A 21,150-nucleotide genomic window follows, 5' to 3' on the forward strand; every position below is an offset into this window, starting at 1 on the left:
GAGATTGCTACCTGCTGGTCTTGCTTTTCAGCTTCCTACCTAACGCCCTGAATTATCTTCGCAGGATCTCTCCCTTCTTCCTACCCATGTCATTTATGTCAATGTGGACAATGACTTCTATCTGTTTTTGTCTCCCCTTTCAGGATGTCCTGTACCCATTCAGACATCCAAGACCCTGGCACTAGGAAGGCAACGCATCATACTAGAATGTTGTTCACGGCCACAGAAACACTTGAGTCAATAACCAGGGGCACAGACACCTACTACCACTGCTTGCCAGGACTTTGCCCCACTCTGGTTCTGCTGTAGAGCAGTTATGGTGCCACAGGTCTGGCCACTGCTTGTACTACCTCTTAAGAGGCTATCCCCACCACCCCCCCAACCCTTCAACAGTATCCGAAATGGTATACCTGTTTGAGAAAGGAATAGCCAAAAAAGATTCCTGCACTACATGCCTCCCTTTCCTGGCAGTCACCTATCTATCTATCTGGACCTGTGGTGTGACCATGTCCCTAAAGCTAGTGTCTATCATTCTCTCTGCCCCCTGTGTGACCAGCAGCATGTCCAGCTGCTGTCCAATTGAACCACACAGACTATGAGGAGCTGTAGCCGGTCACACTTCCTGCAGATGTAGTTGTGAGGGACACTAGACTGTTCCCTGATTTCCCACATCTGGCAAGTGGAGCAATCCACTGCCCTAACTACCATCTCCGCCTTTGTACTGTTTGCTACGGTTACTCCAGTTCAAAGTTTGCATTTACCACAAGGCATCTAAAGATCTAGCAGTATGATAAAAATCTGAACAAAGTACTATAAACTGGCTTCAGAATTAGTCAGTGTAAAGATATTTTACTGATATATCCATAAACAGGCAGTAAATTCAGGAAATGGTCAGGATGTTAAATGCTTCCACCATCAGCTGTTCTGATGGAAATTAATTCATAGTGGAGGTTAACACTGTTTCTTTCCACAGATGCTGCTTGACCTGCTGAATATTTCTGTGGGAACTGCAGATGCTGGAGAATCCGGGATAACAAAGTATGGAGCTTGATGAACACAGCAGGCCCAGCAGCATCTTCGGAGCACAAGAGCTGACGTTTGGGGCCTGGACCCTTCATCAGAAAAAAGGGTCTAGGCCCAAAACGTCAGCTCTTGTGCTCCTAAGATGCTGCTGGGCCTGCTGCGTTCATCAAGCTCAATACTTTGTTATCTCTGAGTATTTCTGTGTTCTGTTTCATTTCAGAGCTCCAACGTTTGCAGTATTTTGTTTTGTAAAAAATAATTCAGAACACTAAGATTTAAACTTCTACCACTAAAAGATACAACTCGTGCGCAGAAGGAACCACAGCAATTCACAGAAATTCAGAATAATATGGAAGTTGTACTGCAAGGTATTTCACTTTAAGAACAGTCTGAATTTAAATTATAAAGTAAATGACTTGCTCTGATCATTTTCACTATCAGCACATTCTACCATTCACTCCTGTGATCTAACTCAGAGTTTATAAAATACACACAACTATACAAGGCCAGTTTTCTATAATTCAGACTTTAGTTAAATTTGGTACACTGGTGTTTCCCGTGACAGATACTTCTTTTGTATTAGCTTTATACAGTTTATTTCAAAACAAATTTTGATAAGCCATTTCTGTAACAAGTTTCACATCAGCAATTTACAACAGAAAACACTAAGGCCAGTCTATCGTCTCTTGCAGAAAGTTATACTGATCAAGATTATTTCCTTAAAATCTGTTTCCTGTTTCTAACAAAAGCTTATTCACATCATTAAATACAGACAGTAGCCAATAAACAGGGTTTAAAGGCTTTGTATCAGTGATCCTCCAAGATTACTTCGCAAGGGGCATCTTAGTACTGTGAATTTAGTCTTTCATTTGCAGTTAAAATTAGAACTAACAGTTTTCTGTGCACCAACCCTTGGTCTTTCATCAGTGATGCTTAAATAGAAATAAAAACTGCAAGAACTGCAGATGCTGTAAATCAGGAGCAAAAACAGAAGTTGTTGGGAAGCTCAGCAGGTCTGGCAGCATCTGTGAAGAAAAATCAGAACTAATGTTTCAGGTCTGGTGACCTTGCTCAGAATGTGTTGACCCGAATTTAGCACAGAGAACTCATTGCTGAACCCGAAGCATTAACTGTGATTTTTGTTCAGAGATGCTGCCAGACCTGCTGGGCTTTTCCAACAACTTCTGTTTCAGTTTAAATAGATTTAGGTCTTTGAAGGCAAGCCAATATCAAATACAATAAATTAGGCATATTCCCTAGTGTCTAAAAAAAATTCAATGTCCTTTACTTCTAAACAATACACAAAGAAGAAAAGTACAACATAAAAGTACGAAAGCATTCACAAATACAATTCAAAATAGTACAAGATTACAACAGAACAGAAAGTTTCGACTTTGTCAATTACATGCAGGGACAAACTGTAAATTTAAGATCCGCTGGCTCAGTTGCATACTTGTGGTCTCTACATTGGGGAAACAAATTGCAGACTGGGTGACTGCTTTGCAGGATGCTTACATTTTGTCTGCAAAAATGACCCTGAACTTCCATTTACCTGCCACTTTGACACATTATGTTCCCTGGGTAATATCTCTCTCTCAGGCTTGCTGCAGTGAAGGTTCAGCTAAGCTGGAAGAACAGCACTTCATTTTCTTCTTGGGGACTCTGCAGCCTTCTGAGCTCAATATTGAGTACAATAATTTTACAATCTACACATCTTCTCCCATGTCCTTACAACCCACACCAGGCCTTGTCATCACATGGGTTGCTCCCACAAACAAGCCATTGTCAACTATTAATGATCCCTATTAGCTGTTATTCATTCTCTCGGGCTGACCTTCACTCATTCTTTTCTTCTGCCTGTTGTTCTCCTCTTCTGGGCTCTATCTCCACTTATCATTTACTTCTTCACCCTCCCCCACCCTTTCTTTAGCAAATATATCAACCTCTTCCTAGTTACTAGCAGTTCTGAAGAAGCGTCACTGGTCCTGAAACATTGACTCTGCCTTCTCTCCCCAGATGCTGTGTTTTTCCAGCAACTTATTTTTTACAATCTGAGTACTCATTACATCTAAGAAAGACGGTTGAAGTCAAAGATGGGATGGGGAACAGTGTTGGTCGGTTGATAGTGATTTGGCAGGGTGGTTGGATTATTGTAACAATTTGAACATTTATTGTAACATTTGGCAGGGTGGTTGGATTATTGTAACAATTTGAACATTTATTGTAACATTTGAAGCAGCTTTAACATACAGATCCTAAAATGTAAGAGCTTACTGTGATGAGCAGCATACCCAATCGTTTTAATATACTGCAAAAATTAAAATCAATTAACATTCTCAGAATAATTGTCACTACTTTTTCCTCTTACTTCTTCCTTTAGTGCGCCCAGGTCATGGGAAGTAATGATAGTTTGAAAAATAATGAGCAAAAGCACTTATACAGCACGAAAACAGGTCATTCAACCTAGAAGATTCATGCAGTGTTTATGTCTCACACAAGTCTCCACCCATTCCTTTCCAACTGACCTCATCAGCATATCCTTATATTCCCTTGCTTCATGCATGCTAATTAAGTTTCCCCCAGAATCCATATAGGAGGGTAAGAGGAGGAAGGCATTTGTAGAAAGTAAGAACAACACCTGAAGACCCTAGCCTGATAAAGGAAAAAAGGAAAAAAGGAAAAAAATGAACAGTGTGGAAAAACAACCCTTTGGGGCAAAGTTATTTGTAAAATAGAGGAAAATTCTACTTCGAACAACAGTACTAAGTGTGAACAAATTTCAGCAGTTGATTAAAACCAGTGAAGCACCAAGCACAAGTCATTTGTAAATTTTTAAAATTTACCAACATTTCTGCAGCATTTCAAACACTTAACAAAACATACCTCTGTATCAATTGCTGTTTGTTTATTTCAACTTCGAAAGTGAAACACCAAAATCAACATTTGTTTTGCTGTAATACCAAACTATGATACTCTTGCAATCAAGTTAAGTTAGAAGGAATCAGAACAGCGGATTTTATATACTAAGATTACACCAGAAGGTCTTTTGTCACTGAAGTTTTTTTTCAAACTCTGCTCACTATATTGCATATCTGTCAATTACTTTGTTTATTGCTGTCCATTACCTTGGTTATCTTCTATCAGTGAATTACAAACAACATAAGATTTAACGTGCAACTAGCACTCTCAGTAAGTATCTAGATAGAAACATTCTTCAGTTTCAATTTAAGTCCGATCCATCTACATAACTAAGTAAATAATAAAATGTGAGGCTGGATGAACACAGCAGGCCCAGCAGCATCTCAGGAGCACAAAAGCTGACGTTTTGGGCCTAGACCCTTCATCAGATGAAGGGTCTAGGCCCGAAACGTCAGCTTTTGTGCTCCTGAGATGCTGCTGGGCCTGCTGTGTTCATCCAGCCTCACATTTTATTACCTTGGATTCTCCAGCATCTGCAGTTCCCATTATCACTGATACATAACTAAGTAGCTTGGTCTGGGTCATCCTGAAACTGGCCTTGCAATTAATGAGCCCTAATTTGCAATTTCTTCTCTGATGCAATGAAATTGGGTTTGACAGCCTTTCAGTCATCACTGAACATTTTTAAACCAATGCAACTCTAACTTATAAAACGAAAATTTCTCTGCACTACTCTAAACTGCAAGTATTGCAGGCATGATGTCTCCAGTTCTTTAGCAAAGTAATCCCACTGTTTAATGATCTTGTCTTTCTAACTGTTAAGATCTTATTACAAAATGGACCCAACTTTTTAAATGCAACAGATGCCAAGCATATTTTGTTTGCACTGATCTAATTTTCTACAATTAAATTTAATTACTGAAACTAAAGACTAATATATCAAAAGACATCAATTTGTGTGTAGATCTCAAAAGCAGCTGTATCTGTTGTATGGTTAGTGAGGAAACAGTGTTGTGTAGTGCATGAGGAGGAATCTGAGCTTCGTATTGTCTCATGCAGTTGAAACTTTGAGGTCCAGTTCAGCAATCAAACAGACTGAAATCTAAAACTGAGACCCTGTTTGGTTGTTGAACTGGACCTCCAAGCTTCAACTGCAAGTGACAATATGAAGCAGAGATTCCTCCTCACGCTCCGCACAACACTCCTTCTTTGCTAACCATTCAACAAATCCAGCTCCTTTTGAGATCTATGTGCAGACTAATTCCACTGTTAACCTAGACAATATTGATTATACTTTTATTTCTTGATTGTGATGTATTTTGGCATGAGTTGAGGATATGGTAAGGTTCTTTTATTTAAACTGGATGTATTTTCAAATAAATTCTTCCACGACAAGTTGGTAACATATTTCAAGAGTATTGTTCAACACGTATTTTCACTAAATTCACTCATTTATGGTACTTTTACACAGAGAATTCTAATCAAAGTGGGTTCTTTAGTTTTGGATCAAACTATGAAGGCCTTTTTCTTTAAAAAAAACTTAGATTTGCAAAGCTTTTCTTTAAAAAAAACATAATCAGTTCAGTCTAAAGCAAAAACTCCTTTATTTGGTAATTAGAGCACAATATCATAATTCTCAATAAAAAATATAAATTTTGATACTTGGCTGAACTATTAAGACAGGCTTCAACTGATTCAGAAAGGTACATTGCTCTGCTCAAACAATTGTGTTGTCCCACAGCTGCCCTAGCTAAAGACCAATGCAACGTGCCCTCCTAGAGCAGAAAAGACTCAGTGAAGAACAACTCAGTTCGTTCTAGTTTGGACAGCCACCAACATAATAACCATACAGTTTCTGCACAGACATTCTGAATTGTTAATAGTACACTGAAATGTGGTGTCACTGGCTGACTAAGAATGTTGTCTATTTTGATGAAGGTGACAAATTAACTAAAGGCGCTGTTCCAACAAGGCAGCCGTAAAAGTGCACTACAATTTTGATACATTCATACAAAAGCTCTTTTAACTGCTAATTTGAAAAATAAAACCCATTTATTTTAAATGGACTCATGAATTTTATTATACAGGACAACTTCATGTATACAATTATAATTTTTTTTTTAAAACTTTATTTTTGTGTTTTGCAAACATGTATAAATCTGCTAAAAATGCTGCAGGTCACAGACAATAAGGACACCATTGTGCATTCATCCATATTGCTCCAACTGTTACCAAAGTTATTGTTAATGCTGGTCACCCACTTGAGCACAACAATCAATTTGTATTTAATCAAAACACCAAGTCAAATAATCAGCAGAAAATTTTCCCCAAAATCTGATGACCTAAAATAGGCCAGTCCAATAACAAGAAAGGACAACATTGGCGGGGGAAGCTGAATAGCCAAAGCAATTCAAACTTACTGTTTTTTAAAAAAATGTCCATAAAATAATACCTTTCAGCACTCATCTTAACAACATATCTCTAGTTTTTGTGTCAAGTTGCAAATGCCATAGAGGGAGTGAGACGAATCAGTGAGCAAAATGGAAATCCTTACATTTCTATAACAGATTTCTTTTATACCTTGAGAGGGGGCCAAATATGGACAGCACTGGTAACAATTTATCCACTCTCTCCCTTTCTATGTCTGGACTTGTCTAATTTAAATTGTCAATTAAGAAAAGACAATTTTAGTAATTATTTTAAAATCTATGGTGTCTGGAAATTACCAATTTTCACTGGAGACTTCTCATCTCAAAAATATGCTTTGACAAGTCTGATTCACCTAGTGACAATTATTTCTGCAATTTGACTTGGCAGAATGGGAAACAAGTCGCAGGGCCAAAGTAGTACAAAAGCATTTGGTTATTCTTCTCCACTTTCATTACTCCCCAGTACGTGAATATGTCCAACTGACAGACCATTATCCACTCAGTATTTTTAATGTTAAGGCTCCTTTATGGTACATATTAGAAACAAAACAGCATCCCTTAGTTACATAAATGAGCCACTTAAAGCCTCATTTATGACTGCTACATACAACAATTAAATCTGAAGAGAAGCCGAAGTCAAAGCTGGTCATTGACTTAAGTGAAAACTTCAACATGTGAATTTGACTATAATGTTTAAATTGACTTACTTCTGACTTAACAGTAGAATCCAATAGTTCTGTGTGCTCATTATTATATTTACCACACTTATTAAAGTGGATAAATGAGCTGCACCAATATTAATAATTCTATGTTGAATTCATAAAACACCAATGTTTAATTTAAAAATTGTTGAGAAGACTTTAATTAATCATATATTTCTTCATTTAAAACTAAATTTAAAAAATAGTAGTTCCACAGTTTGGACTGTAATCCATTGTAAGAGGGTAAAATGGAGGGAAAGAAAGGAAGAAATAGTTAATTAAGTGGAAAGAAGTGGAAGGTGGTGTGCAAGAGAACTAACACAAACATCAGATTTGATTCTATTTACATCCGTGTTACGTACTCTCATGCTCATGATTACCATCTGGATGAAAAGGTACTGTGCCTGGCTACAATGATCATCTTGAATAAGCAACCCTCCAACATTCACAATCCATTTTCATACAAATGGGACTGCCACTTAGTTTCTTCACTTCAAGACGGTTGGTGACCACAAAATCTCATTTTATTTTGGCTAATGACTGACACCACATTTTAGTGGTGTCTGAAATGTAATTCTTTTGTCAGATGAATGCTTTAAAATTGGCATGTTTAGTGCATGCGGCATCCCTTGAATATCAAAGATACTCTGAACTTCAAATCATAAACAATACCATCATCCAGATCTGTAAAGAATGAAATTATACAATAACTAAAGGCAACATGGAATTATCAATTGGGTGTAATGCATCAAAATCCTTTGATTTGACAAAGTAGTTTCCATGAAGATGAAAACTTTTCTTCAAACAATCTTGATAAATAATGCACATTTGCTGCAATGATTTCCCTTCCATTTAATCAAGATTTCTTCCAGACTATTAGTTGGTATTCCAGGCTGTGTTTGTTCGGCAAGTTTTGCCTGGGCCCCAAACTCCACTTTTCCATGCACATTAAACTGCAGAATATCTGCTCCACAACAGCTGTTGTTAATTACAAAGGACTTCCACAATAACCTCCCACAAACTGTTCCTGTATGTACTTAAAGAGGCCACACAATCAGATTTGGGATCAACTGAAGCTAGTTAAGACTGCTATTAAACAATAATAAAACATCACTATTGGCTTTTTCATCCTATTAGCCACCCTGCTATACATTTAATATGCTGATTAAAGAGCCTGGAGCATACATGTATGCCATTGCTAAAAACGGACGGAAACAGAAGTTCAACTTTTCAGTGCAACATTAAACAGGGCACTACAAGTTGCACTTTTAAAAAAAATTGGGAAGCATACAAAAAAATACATTTGGCTATCACAATTGCTACTACTTGTATGCTTCTAAATCACTCAATCCAACTGTCAAAATTAGAAATTGTAACAACTGACTTAATCAGAGGGAGAGAAAGTTTCAGTCAAGTTTTTTTTCTTGAATGTATAGTTGACTTCAAAATGAGATCTCAATTCATATTTTGCTTTTTTCTAAAACATGCAAAAATTCAAAACTATTTGGTTTAACTCTCAAATAGAGAACTTAAAGCTTCTACACGCATTCCATGTGTCAGGATTTTAAAAATCTATCTACAAACCACATTACTTGCTGCATTGTTGTTAGACCTCTTCCGATACCATATCACAGCATTAAAATTAAAGTCAGTGATTTTCTTACTTTGAATGTCTTGCTTGTGGGTGAAGGTGAACAAGGTGGTGTCTCTTGCTGCTGTTTCTTGTTCCTCATCAGATCCTTATTCCTAGAATACAGCGCTGACATAGTTACCAATCCAAAGAGTTCAAGAATTGGTGGATACTGTACTATATTTACTTTTCCCGAGCTAGATTTTTTCTATGTTCAAACACGTTGCCTTCAGAACTGATTTTCCGTGTCCAAAGCTACAAATGTTGAGATTTGCTTTACAAAAGTGCAGATTGACAGGCAAAATGAAAATAGAGCTGTTAGACGAATTGTCGTTCTTCAAGTTGAGATTTGTTCTTGTTTAGCTGGATCAAGAGCTCAACACATTTAAAAAGAAACAGATGAAGGCATCAAATAAATCCCAAAGGAGTCTTTCAAAACACCACAGCTGCAACAAAGTGTTTTTCCATTTACCTGAACTGCATCATAAAAGACGAAAATGAGATAGTGATCAAAACATGATCGTTCATTTTGAAACTTTGTACAGTTCAAGGGGTGGAGCACTTCTTGATGATGTATTAATACAGATAAATTTTGTTTGGTTCTTATTGCCTTAGCTGGGCTGCTTCACGCACTGCTTTCTTTTGGCATTTCAATTTTTTTCTGACTTGAACAGGAATGCTGGAATGAAGCCAAAGGCATCATTTGCTCTCAGCTGGGAATTAGTGTTTTTTTTTAAACCTCTGAGGAAGAAACTCCTTAAAAATTCTTTATCAGACATCTGGATTTAACAAGGAAGCCAGTGCTTCAGAACGTAGAAATTCTTGAATTTACATAACAGAGAACAACATTACAAATTCACTTTTGGAACGACCTGCCCATCATTCTATTTAAACCAATCTCTCAATGAAACAAATTTCATTAGGAAACAATGAACTACTTGGTGTAACTGAGTGGTCTATGCCAATAGTTATGACACAGACATTAGATTATTTATTTCAATTGGTTGAAACTTTGGCTATAAATACTTTTTTCCAATATAACTTCTGCTTTTTTCTCAAAGAGATTACTTGGTTTAGCAACAACTACAGCGAAAAGCAGAATGAAATTTTAGAAAATTTGCATTCTGAACAATTCTTTTGGTAAGGCATTAGACTGGATTTGTAGCTAGATTATATTAGTATTAACTATTAGGAATATTCACAAGATTGAATGTTGTATATTCTTTAAAAGCAGGGACAGTAAATAATAATCTTTAGTTTTGTCCTCAGCACACTTCCACCGTTATCTGGTAATGTATACTCTCCTGTTGCATTTGATCTCTCAAAATGCATCACTGTCCACATATCCCTCAAGTTGCCACCCAAGTTGAAAGGGCTGTCAAGAAGGCGTATGGTGTACTGGCTTTCATTGGCAGGGGAATTGAGTTTAAGAGTCGTAAGGTTATGCTGCAGCTCTACAGAACCTGGTTAGGACATGCATGGAATATTGTGTTTCGTTTTTGTTGCCTCATTATAGGAAGGATGTGGAAGCTTTAGAGAAGGTGCAGAGGAGAATTAACAGGACGCTGCCTGGACTGAAGGGCAAGTCTTATGAGGAAAGTTTGAGGGAGCTAGGGCTTTTCTCATCAGAGCAAAGACGGATGAGAAGTGACTTGATAGAGGTGTACAAAATGATGAGAGGCATGGATAGAGTGGATAGCCAGGGACTTTTTCCCAGTACAAAAATGGCAATTATGAGGGGCAAAGTTTTGAGACGACTGGAGGAAGGTACTGGGGAGATGCCTGAGGCAGGTCATTTACACAGAGTGGTGGTGCATGGAATGCGCTACCGGCGGTGATAGTGGAGTCAGATACATCAGGGACATTTAAGTAACTCTTGGATAGGCACATGGATGGTAATAAAATGAAGGGTATGCAGGTTGGTTTGATCTTTGAGTAGGAAACTAGGATGGCAAGTGCACTGTGGGCCAAAGGACCCGTACAGTGCTATACTGTTCTATGTTCTCCGATGTCTGAGGTGATGAATTTTAGGTGTGAAGAGTGTTGAAAGATGATATAATTTTCAGTAAAATAAAGTGATATTTACATTGAAAAAAATTGTTTTTAAAACACAGCAAATTAGAATTGATCAAAAGTTAACTGCACAACAGAATCACAGAAATGTTACAGCAGAGGTGGCTATTTGGCTTATCATCTCACATTAACTTCCCAAATAAACATCATGACTTCCTGGTCCTTTTACGAATGGAAACAGTTTTTCCTCATCTATGCCACCTAGGCTTCTTCATTTTTGAAACCGGTTATCAGATTTCATCTTAGGTTTCTTTTCTCCAGAGAACAATTCCAACTTCTTCAATCTATGCTTGTAACTGAAACCATCATTGTTAAGTGTGGGACCCAAGACTGCATACAAGCTAAGGTCTAACAAGTGTTGCATACAAGTTCAGCATAACCTCTTTGCTATTGTGCTCCATGCACCCATTAGTAAAGCCCAGGATACCACACATTAACTGCTCTCAACACCTGTCTTACGATATTCAAATAAGTTGGACACAAAACACCTAGGTCACTCTGCTCCTGCACTTGCTTTAGGATTGCAATGCTTGATTTATATCTTTCAATACTCTTCAGACCCAAAAGCCTTACCTCCAACTTCTGAGGTGATGCATTTTGAGAGATCAAAAGCAACAAGAAAATATACAGTAATGGTAGCTATCTTAGGAACATCGGATTACAGAGAGATCTTGGACTGCAAAGTCATAGTTCCCTGAAAGTGGCCAAACAAATGAACAAGGTAGTAAACAAGGCATATAGCATGTTTGCCTTCATCAGCTGGGACACTGAGGGTAAAAGTTCGTATGACATATTGCAACTGTATCAAACTTCAATTAGGCCACATTTGGAGCACTGTGCAACAGCCAGGGCTGCTCGCAATGGGAAGGATGTGGAGGCTTTGGACAGACTGCAAAACAGATTTACCTGGATTGCAGTGAAGAACCAAACTTTGAAATTGTCCCTGTACAACAAGATCTAGATCATGAATATATAGCAGGAAAAGCAAGGATACTCATACCGACCCCGGGGAGCTCAACTAAACATCTTCCTCTAGCTCCAAGAGGATCCATTGACCATGACTTGGTTTCCTGTTACTCCCAATTTTGTTATCACTTTGCTACAGTCCCTTTTATTTCATTAATCTATATTCTTTTTCCACAAGTCTGTCAACGTGTCACTGCACTGAACAGTTTCTGGAAGTCCTTGTACACCATAATCAACAACATAATCTTTGTTAACCCTTTGTTATCTCTTCAAAAAGACTCCAGCAAGTTAGTTAAACAATATTTTCCCTACAGAAATCTGTGCTATCTCTTCGTGGTGAACCCAACTTCTTCCACATGATTCTATTCTGAAATAACTGCTTCTAGAAGCTTCCCCACCACTGAAGTTAGACTGACTGGTCTTTAATCTTTCTTAAATTGAAAAAGCAGCGCAAAAGACGGCAGCTTCATAAGATGAATGTAGTACGGTCAAATTTGGAAACAGCTTCAGATTTAAGTAGACTATAAAGTCCAGATTTGAAAGAAAGGAAACAAAATCACTGCTTCATCAAAAATAATAGTTTTCAAACTTTCACCACATAGATTATGCATGAGATGATTCATACTCCAAAATGATACATCTCATAAACCTTATTAATTCACTGTTTCTTATGATAAAACATGTTCGCATACCTGTTAAACTCAATTTTTTCCTCAAAGCAAAGTATTTATACACCAACAATTCTGAAAAGATAGAGTGAACATGTGCTGCATAGCTTAAAAAAAACCTGATCCTACCTCTAGGGATGGATTTCAAATCAGTAATCAATAATTATTTTCTCATAGCAAATGCAAAAGGATGGATTTCCAAGTACTATGTTCCAAACTTACATGACCAAACAAGATCAAGGAAATTATCATAATGTCCACTTTTACTTCTCTCTTTGAACACTATCAGACAGTATTCATGCTACACTCATATACTCCCTTGATGTATTCTATGGCAATGCTGGATCTGAGGATATTTAGGGTCACTGGAAGTACACAGAGGAAAACTAAACCCTTTCAAATCTAAACAAATGACCACAACACCTGGGTTTGAAATATAAAGATCTGCAGTAACATTTAAAATGAAAACTGAATATGTACTTGAAAGGAAAAAAAAAATCTGCAGGGCTATGAAGCAACAGCAGAGGAGTGTAAAAAAACTGGGCTAGCTCTTTAGAAGGCCAGCACGGTCACAATAGACTAAATAGGCCACTCCTGTGCGGTACAATACCAAAATTTATTGATCACCAAATTGGTTTCTTTGGAAAAAAACAAAAATTATTCTGCATTCTGATAGTTTGTTTCACTAAAGGGAAGTTTTATTAGTTGATATGCTGTAGACCTCCCAGCAATATATTATGGAAAACAACAATAAACAAGCTTTTGACTATAGTAAAATTATTTCAGAATGATAAGTAGAAAATTGAATCCTTTCCCTATGCCCCCTAATACAATGTTATACATGGATGAGAGTTTGCTCGCTGAGCTGGAAGGTTAGTTTTCAGACGTTTCGTCACCATTCTAGGTAACATCATCAGTGAGCCTCCGATGAAGCGCTGGTGTTATGTCCCGCTTTCTATTTATCTGTTTAGGTTTCCTTGGGCAGGAAATGACATCACCAACCCAAGGAAACCTAAAAGATAAATAGAAAGTAGGACATAACACCAGCTCTACATGGGAGGCTCACTGATGATGTTACCTAGAATGGTGACAAAACGTCTGAAAACTAACTTTCCAGCTCAGCGAGCAAACTCACATCCAGAAACTCAACCTGAGCTACAAAACTTCTCAAAACTCGCTAACAATATATACATGCTCCAAAGGTCTTATATACAAGGTAATAAAAGTTACATTTGAGCCAAGAGTTAGACACAAATTGGCCAGTGATCTGTCAAATGTTGCACGTGTACCCAACAACAGAAAGCCAGGTAATCCGCTTTGTGTGTGCATCTAAGATATTAAAATAATTATCACTTGGACTCGAGGTTTATTTGGAGATTTTAAGTCAAGAAGAATACTGATCTGTTCAATAATGATCTACTAACATAAACAAAGTCAATGATGGAGAAGTTCAATAAGGCATGGAAAGGTATAGCAATGCACAGTCAACCCATGTCACTTAGTTCTAATGGAGGGAACGCACAAATTTATTGTTGAATTACTGCAGATTTGAGGGGTGCTGGCCCACAAAGCTCAGATACCCCTCCTAAATGATGAGGTGTGCTTCGACTGGAGCAGGTATCAGAATTATTGAAGAAAGTGTAAGAGCTAAATCATAGTATGGCAGACAAAAGCTCTAGGATTTTGACTTGATTGAGCAGATGCACAGAAGGAATCACGTCTCAGGAGAGAAGGTGTTTCTGAAGAAGGGCCCAGACGCAAAACTATATCAGAGGTAATAGAAACCGCAGATGCTGGAGAATCCAAGATAACAAGGTGTGGAGCTGGATGAACACAGTACGCCAAACAGCATCTTAGGAGCAGGAAAGCTGACGTTTCGGGCCGAGACCCTTCATCAGAAATGAGGGAGGGGAAGACAGTTCTGAAACAAATAGGGAGACAGGGAGAGGCAAATTGAAGATGGATAGAAGATCGATCCCCGGAGGTTTGTCTGGAGGGAGGAGGGTAACTTCTTCAGGTTAGGCATCCTTAGAAGAGGCTTCGCAATGGGTTTAAAATTGTATCAGAGGTAATAGGAACTGCAGATGCTGGAGACCATCTTCAATCCGCTTCCCCCTCTCTCCCCATTTATTTCAGAATCCTCTTGCCCTTCTCCATTTCTGATGAAGGGTCTCAGCCCAAAACGTCAGTTTTCCTGCTCCTAAAATGTTGCTTGGCCTGCTGTGTTCATCCAGCTCCACACTTTGTTATCTAGACCCAAAACGTCAGCTTTCCTGATGGTCCTCGACCTGTTCTGTTCATCCAGCTCTACATCTTGTTATCTCAGATTCTCGAGCAGTGGCAGTTCCTACTACCTTTCAGGAGAGAAGTATGCCATCCAAAGGTTCTCGATACCCTGTCAGAAACAATGGGAACAGATAGTTGTGGCAGGAAAAGATGGGAATTAAGGCCTCAACAACAATAAGAAGTTTGGAAATCTACTTACACTCAGGTCCAGATGCTGCACTGTGCCTGAATGGGCTTTGGAACAGCCCACACACTTATACCACTGTAACCTTTCATTTAGAAACTTGGATTAACTGCTTGCAACAAACAATGAATTTAATCTTTCTACATTTAAAGACACATAGACCTCTTAGAATGCATCTCTTTTAAACCAAGAATAAACATGCTCCTTTGGATCATCCTTTCCTCTCAAGGCTTCTCCAGTGCATTGTTGAAAATACTGCAGATTTGGAGATACCAGCTTTCAGATGCAGCATTGAAGCAAGGCCCCATCTGTCTGCTCGGGTGGATGCAGGAGAACCCATGGCATAATTTCAAAGAAGAGCATGGGACTTATCTCAGATGTCCTGGCCAGTAGCTCTCTCTCAAATAACATCACAAAAACAGATTATCTAGTCAATATGCCATTGATGTTTACGACAGCTTGCTGCAAAGAGTTTGGCCAAAATGTTTACAGAGGTTACTCTTCAAAATATTTCAGTGGCTGTAAGCCATTTTGATACATCTGGTTGTCATGAAAACCATAATATCACTGCAAGTCATATAATATTTCTTTACAATTTGCTTGATATGAATGCTTTAAGTGCACGTGCCCTTTTTCGGCTTTAATAATCTACCTAAAATGGTGCACTCCAAAGCACACACAAAAAGTATGTACATACAAGGTGGACAGCACTTTACTTTAGAAATATGACCCAGAGCAGGAATCCCCTTCTTTCCCTATCGAGACTCAATCAATGAGTGTAGAAACTGATTTTAGACCACAATTCTGTTACACAGGCCTACATTATGATTGCGAACTACACCGATTCACTGGAATGTATGGTAGTGGGTGGTCTTACAGAGTTTTGGAATTGTACATTCACTGTGGTTATCTGTGTACTGCAATTAAAGGCAGTTTCTTGAACAAAGATTGAATGCAGATGACAAATAAGTTGTTGGCAAACTTGAGAAAGTGACCTACCTTGTTTGAATATTTGTCTTTTAAAGCATTTATGCTCACTTAACCATTTTGACAAATTTGAATTTTGCTTGACTTTTTCAAATGGCACTGTTTTGCTTAGATCTTCTAAGTGCATAATATTTCTTCAATATGTATTGTTCAGAAAGCCTCTTTGCACTCTTAGTCATAATGAAATCTATTTCTGTATGTCCCTTTACAGCACAACAGATACTGTAAAATCTGGATTAATGGTTCCACTCCCATAACAGAAAAATACAGAATCAGATGCATGGGAACACACCACACGCAAGCTCTCCCCAAGCCACATGCATCCTAACATAGAACTGTATGATTCCTTCACCGTTGCTGGACTGAACTCACCTCCTGGCAGCATGGTGTTGATCACTTCACCTGAAGGACCAAAGCAATTCAAGACAACAACTCGCTGCCAATTTTACCATGGTAACTAATGATGGACAATAAATACTGTTCTAGCTATTGGCATCATATGACATAGATGCAGAAGTAGACCTTTCAGTTTCAGATCTGGTCTGCCATTCAATGAGATCATGGTGATCTGATAATCACTAACTCAACTTTCTTGCCCATATCCCACGACACTTGAATTACTTAACAGATTAAAATGTGCATATCACAACCTTGAATATAGCTAGTGACATGGCCCCTATCGCTGGCACAGCTCTTCATCTGTCTTAAATGGCTGATCTCTTATTCAGTCCCAGACTCTTCTAGAAGGGGAACCACTGTCTTACTCTATTAAGTCAGTTCAGAACCCTGTATGTTTCAGTAAGGTCACCTCTCATTCTTCTGAATGGAGTACAGTCCAACTTATTCACTTCCCTCACCCAAATCATTACTATACATTGTAAATAATTGTGGCCCTGGCACTGATTACTCCTTCAGTTACAGGCTGCCGTTCTGAAAATGCACCATTCACCAACCCCACTCCCCCACCGCCCGCAGCCCCTTATCCCAACCCAATGCCTTCTATTAGTTAGTTAATTCTTTATAGAACATAAAATATAGAACAGTACAGCACAGTATAGGCCAGGCCCTTTGGCCCACTAATCTTAAGGTGTATCTAACCTCCATCTCTACCTTATACTATCATCCATATGCCTAATGTCTAATAACCACTTAAATGCCCCTAATGAGGCTGATTCTACTACCCTCTCCGGCAATGCATTCCACGTCCCAACCACTCTCTGAGTAAAGAACCTACCTCTGATGACTCCCCTATATCTACCTCCACTCCCTTTAAAACTACTCCCACTCGTAATAGTTACCTCCACCCTGGGAAAAAGTCTCTGGCTGTCCACTTGATCTATATCTCTGATCATTTTGTATACCTCTATCAAGTCACCTCTCATCCTTTGTCGTTCTACAGAGAAAAGCCCTAGCCGTCTCAACCTTTCCTTGTAAAGAACTTCCCTCCATTCCAGGTAACATCCTGGTAAATCTCCTCTACACCTTTTCCAAAGCCTCCACATCTTTCCTGTAATGAGGTGACTAGAACTGGCACAATACTCCAGATGTGGCCGAACCAGGCTTTTGTATAGTCGGAGCATAACTTCATGGCTATTAAATTCAGTCCCTCTTTTAATGAAAGCTAACACACCATATGCCTTAACAACTCTATCCACCTGGGTGGCAGCTTTCAGGGAACTGTAGACATGAACCCCAAGATCCCTCTGCTCCTCCACACTGCCAAGAATCTTTCTGTTAACCCTGTATTCTGCTTTCAAGTCTGTCCTTCCAAAATGAATCACCTCACACCTTTAAAGGTTAAAGTCCATCTGCCAATTCTCATCCCAGCTCTTCCTACTAATGTCCCTCCGTGACCTAGACCAGTCTTCCGCATTGTCCACAACTCGACCCACCTTCGCATCCTCAAGAAACTTACTAATTCACCCTTCCACTCCCTCACCCATATCATTTACAAAAAATCACAAATAGAAGAGAGCCCAGAACAGACCCTTGTGGTACACTACTCATAACTGAGCATTATGTTGAATATTTTCCATCCACCTCCCTTTGTCTTCTAAGGGTCAGCCAATTCTGAATCCAATTGGCCACGTTTACCCCTTTTCCCACGTCTTCTTACCTTCTGCATGAGCCTATCATAGGGAACCTTATCAAATGCATTACTTAAATCCATGTATACCACATCCACTGCTCTACCTTCATCCACATGTTTGGTCACCTCTTCAAAGAATTCAATAAGGCGTGTCAGGCATGATGTCCCCCTCACAAATCCATGTTGACTATCATAAATCAAACTGTGCCTTTCCAAATGATCATAAATCCTACCTCTCAGAGCCCTTTCCAATAATTTGCCCACCACTGATGAAAGACTAACTGGGCTGTAATTTCTGGGTTATCCCTATTCCGATTTTTGAACAAGGGAATGACTTTTGCCTCTCTCCAATCATCCGGCATTATACCCGTGGACAGTGAGGATGAAAAGATCATTGCAAAGGCCCTGTGATCTCTTCCCTCACTTCCCACAGAATCCTTGGATAAATCCCATCAAGCCCAGGGGACTTGGCTATCTTCAAGTTCCTCAAAATTCCTTGCACATCTTCCTTACTAACATCAACCTCCTCTAGCCTACCAGCCTGTTTCACGCTGTTCCCCCTCTACAACTAGGTCTCTCTCAGTTGTGAATGTCGAAGAAAGGTATTCATTAAGGACTTCTCCTATCTCTTTAGGCTCCATGTACAAATTCCCTTGACAATCCTTGATTGGCCATACACTTTTTCTGGTCATTCTTATTCCTCATGTACATGTAACAAGCCTTGGGGTTTTCCTTGAAAACTTTATCTATGCCAATATACCACTAGCAATGCCTAATACATGGGTTGTTAACCTATACAGCCTAATGTGAGGTGGGTTATCAAACACTTTCTGGAAACTAAACAAATTACATCAACTGGTTTCCCTTTGCCGACTCCGCTTTTTAGCTCAACTGCATGTAAAGTTCATTAGGCATGATTTACTCTTCTTGAAGCCATGCTGACTTTGTTTGACTAGATTAGGTGTTTATAAATGCTCTGTCATTAAATCCTTTATAATAGATTCCAGCAATTTCCTAATAACAAGCATTCAGCTTTGGACTCTTATTTAATGCCTTTGTTTTTGAAAAAGTACAGTCCAAAGTCAAGCGGTTTTCCAATCCTCCAAGACTTGTCCAGAATCTAACAGTTCTTGGAATATTATTATCAGTGCATCCATTACCTCTGTAGCTACTTCCTTTAATATCCTAGGGTGCGTTGCATCACTTTCAGGGGACCTCTCGGCCTTTAAGTCCCATTAGTTTTCCTATTCATTTTTCTGTACTGATAGTTATCGTATTTATTTCCTTTCCCCCTTTTGCCCCTCAATGTTTTAGCGAATTTGGAATGCTATTAGTGTCTTCAACCATGAACACTGATGCAAAAGTACTTGAACCCTCTGCCATTCCCTGACTCTCACTAATTTCCAGGCTTCGTATGTCAACGAATATACGTTCACTTTGTCTTCGCCTTTTTATATTTTTGAAGAAGCTCTTATTATTCAACGTGAGATTATTTTCAATTTTGCCCTCAGTTTATTTTCTCTTTTTTTCCTGGGCAGGTGGTGGTGTAGGGTCATCTTTTGTTGGCTTTTGAAGCCTTCACAATCCTCAGGGTTATCATTAATCTTTATCACATTGTATGGTTTTCTTCCAATTTTAGCAATCCTCAACTTCCCTGGATAATCATGGTTGGCTTATTTCCTTCCTGGAATCTTTTTTTCCCGACTAGAATACATCTTTGAGAGAGTCACAAGTTTTTATTAAATCATCCGTCATTGTTCCTCAACTATCTTTGTTGCTAAACTACTTTCGCAATCCTCTCCAGTTCTTCTGCAATTGCCGTTACTTAGGTTTAGCACAGTTGTTTCTGACCCAGGTTTCTCATTCTCTATCTGATGCTCATGTTATGGCCACTGTCTTAGACCATAAAATATAGGAGAAGAATAAGGCAATTTGGCCCAGTGAGTCTGCTCTTTAATTCAATCAGAGCTGATAGGTTTCATTCTTATGTTAGAATTCTTTGAGGAGGTAACAAGTTAGATGGACAAGGAAGAGCCACCTAACATGATCTATTTGTATTTCCAGAAGACTTCTTTGCTAAATAAAATAACAGCCTAAGGTTTTAGGGGCAAGGTACTAACATGAATAGAGGATGAGCTGGCTGGCAGATGGTATAGAGTGGGGAGAAAGGGGTCTTTTTTAGGATAGCAGCTGATGACTAGTGGAATTCCACAGAGGTCTGCGTTGGGACCACAACTATTCAAGTTATACATTAACGATCTGGACATTTATGAAGGAACTGATGGCATTGCTGCTAAAGTTGTAAATAAAACAAAGATAGGTGGAGGTGCAACTCATGTTGACAAAATGGGGAGGCTACAGACGGACTTGGACAGAAGAAGTGCAGATGGAGTATAATGTTCCAAAGTGTGAGGTTATGCACCTTGACAGGAAGAGGAGGCATAGGCTATTTTTTTAGATGGGGAAAAGCTTCAGAATCTGATGCATAAAGAAACTTAGGAGTCCTAGTTCAGTATTCTCTTCAGGTTAATATGCAGATTAGGATGGCAGTTGGGAAACAAATGCAATGTTAGCATTCATTTCAAGAGTGCTAGAATACTAGAGAAAGAGGTACCACAAAGGCAGTATAAGAATCCAGTCAGACTACATTTTGAATATTGCGTGCAGTTTTGGGGCCTATATTTAAGGATAGATATCTTGCTTTGGAGAGGTTCCAGAGGAGGTTTACAAGAATGATCCAAGGGATGAAAGCTATTTATGTAAGGAACAGTTCAGGACTTTGGGTCTGTACTCAGAGTTTAAAAGGATGAAGGGGCACCAGATTGAAAGGCCTGGATGCAGTAGATGTGGAGATAATGTTTCCACTGGTAGGAGAGACTAGGATCCAGGGACATGGCCTCAGAGTGAAGGGATGACCCTTTAGAACCGCAATGAGGAAGAATTTCTTCAGCCAGAGGGGGGTTATTCTATGGAACTCATTAGCACAAAGACTGTGGATTCCAGGTCACCAAGGGCATTCAGAAAAGAGCTAAATAGGCTTTTGATTGGCAAGAGGATCAAAGATTATGGGGAGAGCTTGGCGGCACTGGTCCTCAACCTCAACAAGTTTTCCTTTGGTTTACTGTAAGTGGGAGGAATCAAAGGGGTGGTTATGGGCACCCATATGGGCCCGAGCTATGCCTGACTCTTTGTAGG

General features: G+C 38.9%; 1 protein-coding gene across 6 annotated transcripts in view; it reads right to left on the reverse strand.

Moving 5' to 3' along the window:
- Window positions 1-21,150, reverse strand: part of LOC125462731 (protein phosphatase 1 regulatory subunit 12B-like) — a 227,466-nt gene that overhangs the window by 26,464 nt on the left and 179,852 nt on the right. The window contains exon 1 of one of the 6 annotated variants that reach the window (XM_048553014.2): window positions 8,737-9,287. The exons of the other annotated variants lie outside the window; for them this stretch is intronic. Coding sequence (XP_048408971.1) covers window positions 8,737-8,838 — 102 coding nt within the window. The 5' untranslated portion in view covers window positions 8,839-9,287. Of the gene's footprint in view, window positions 1-8,736; window positions 9,288-21,150 lie in introns of those variants that run through there. 6 annotated transcript variants of the gene reach the window in all.

This window comes from Stegostoma tigrinum, chromosome 21 (genome assembly GCF_030684315.1).
Source record: "Stegostoma tigrinum isolate sSteTig4 chromosome 21, sSteTig4.hap1, whole genome shotgun sequence".
Taxonomy (NCBI): domain Eukaryota; kingdom Metazoa; phylum Chordata; class Chondrichthyes; order Orectolobiformes; family Stegostomatidae; genus Stegostoma; species Stegostoma tigrinum.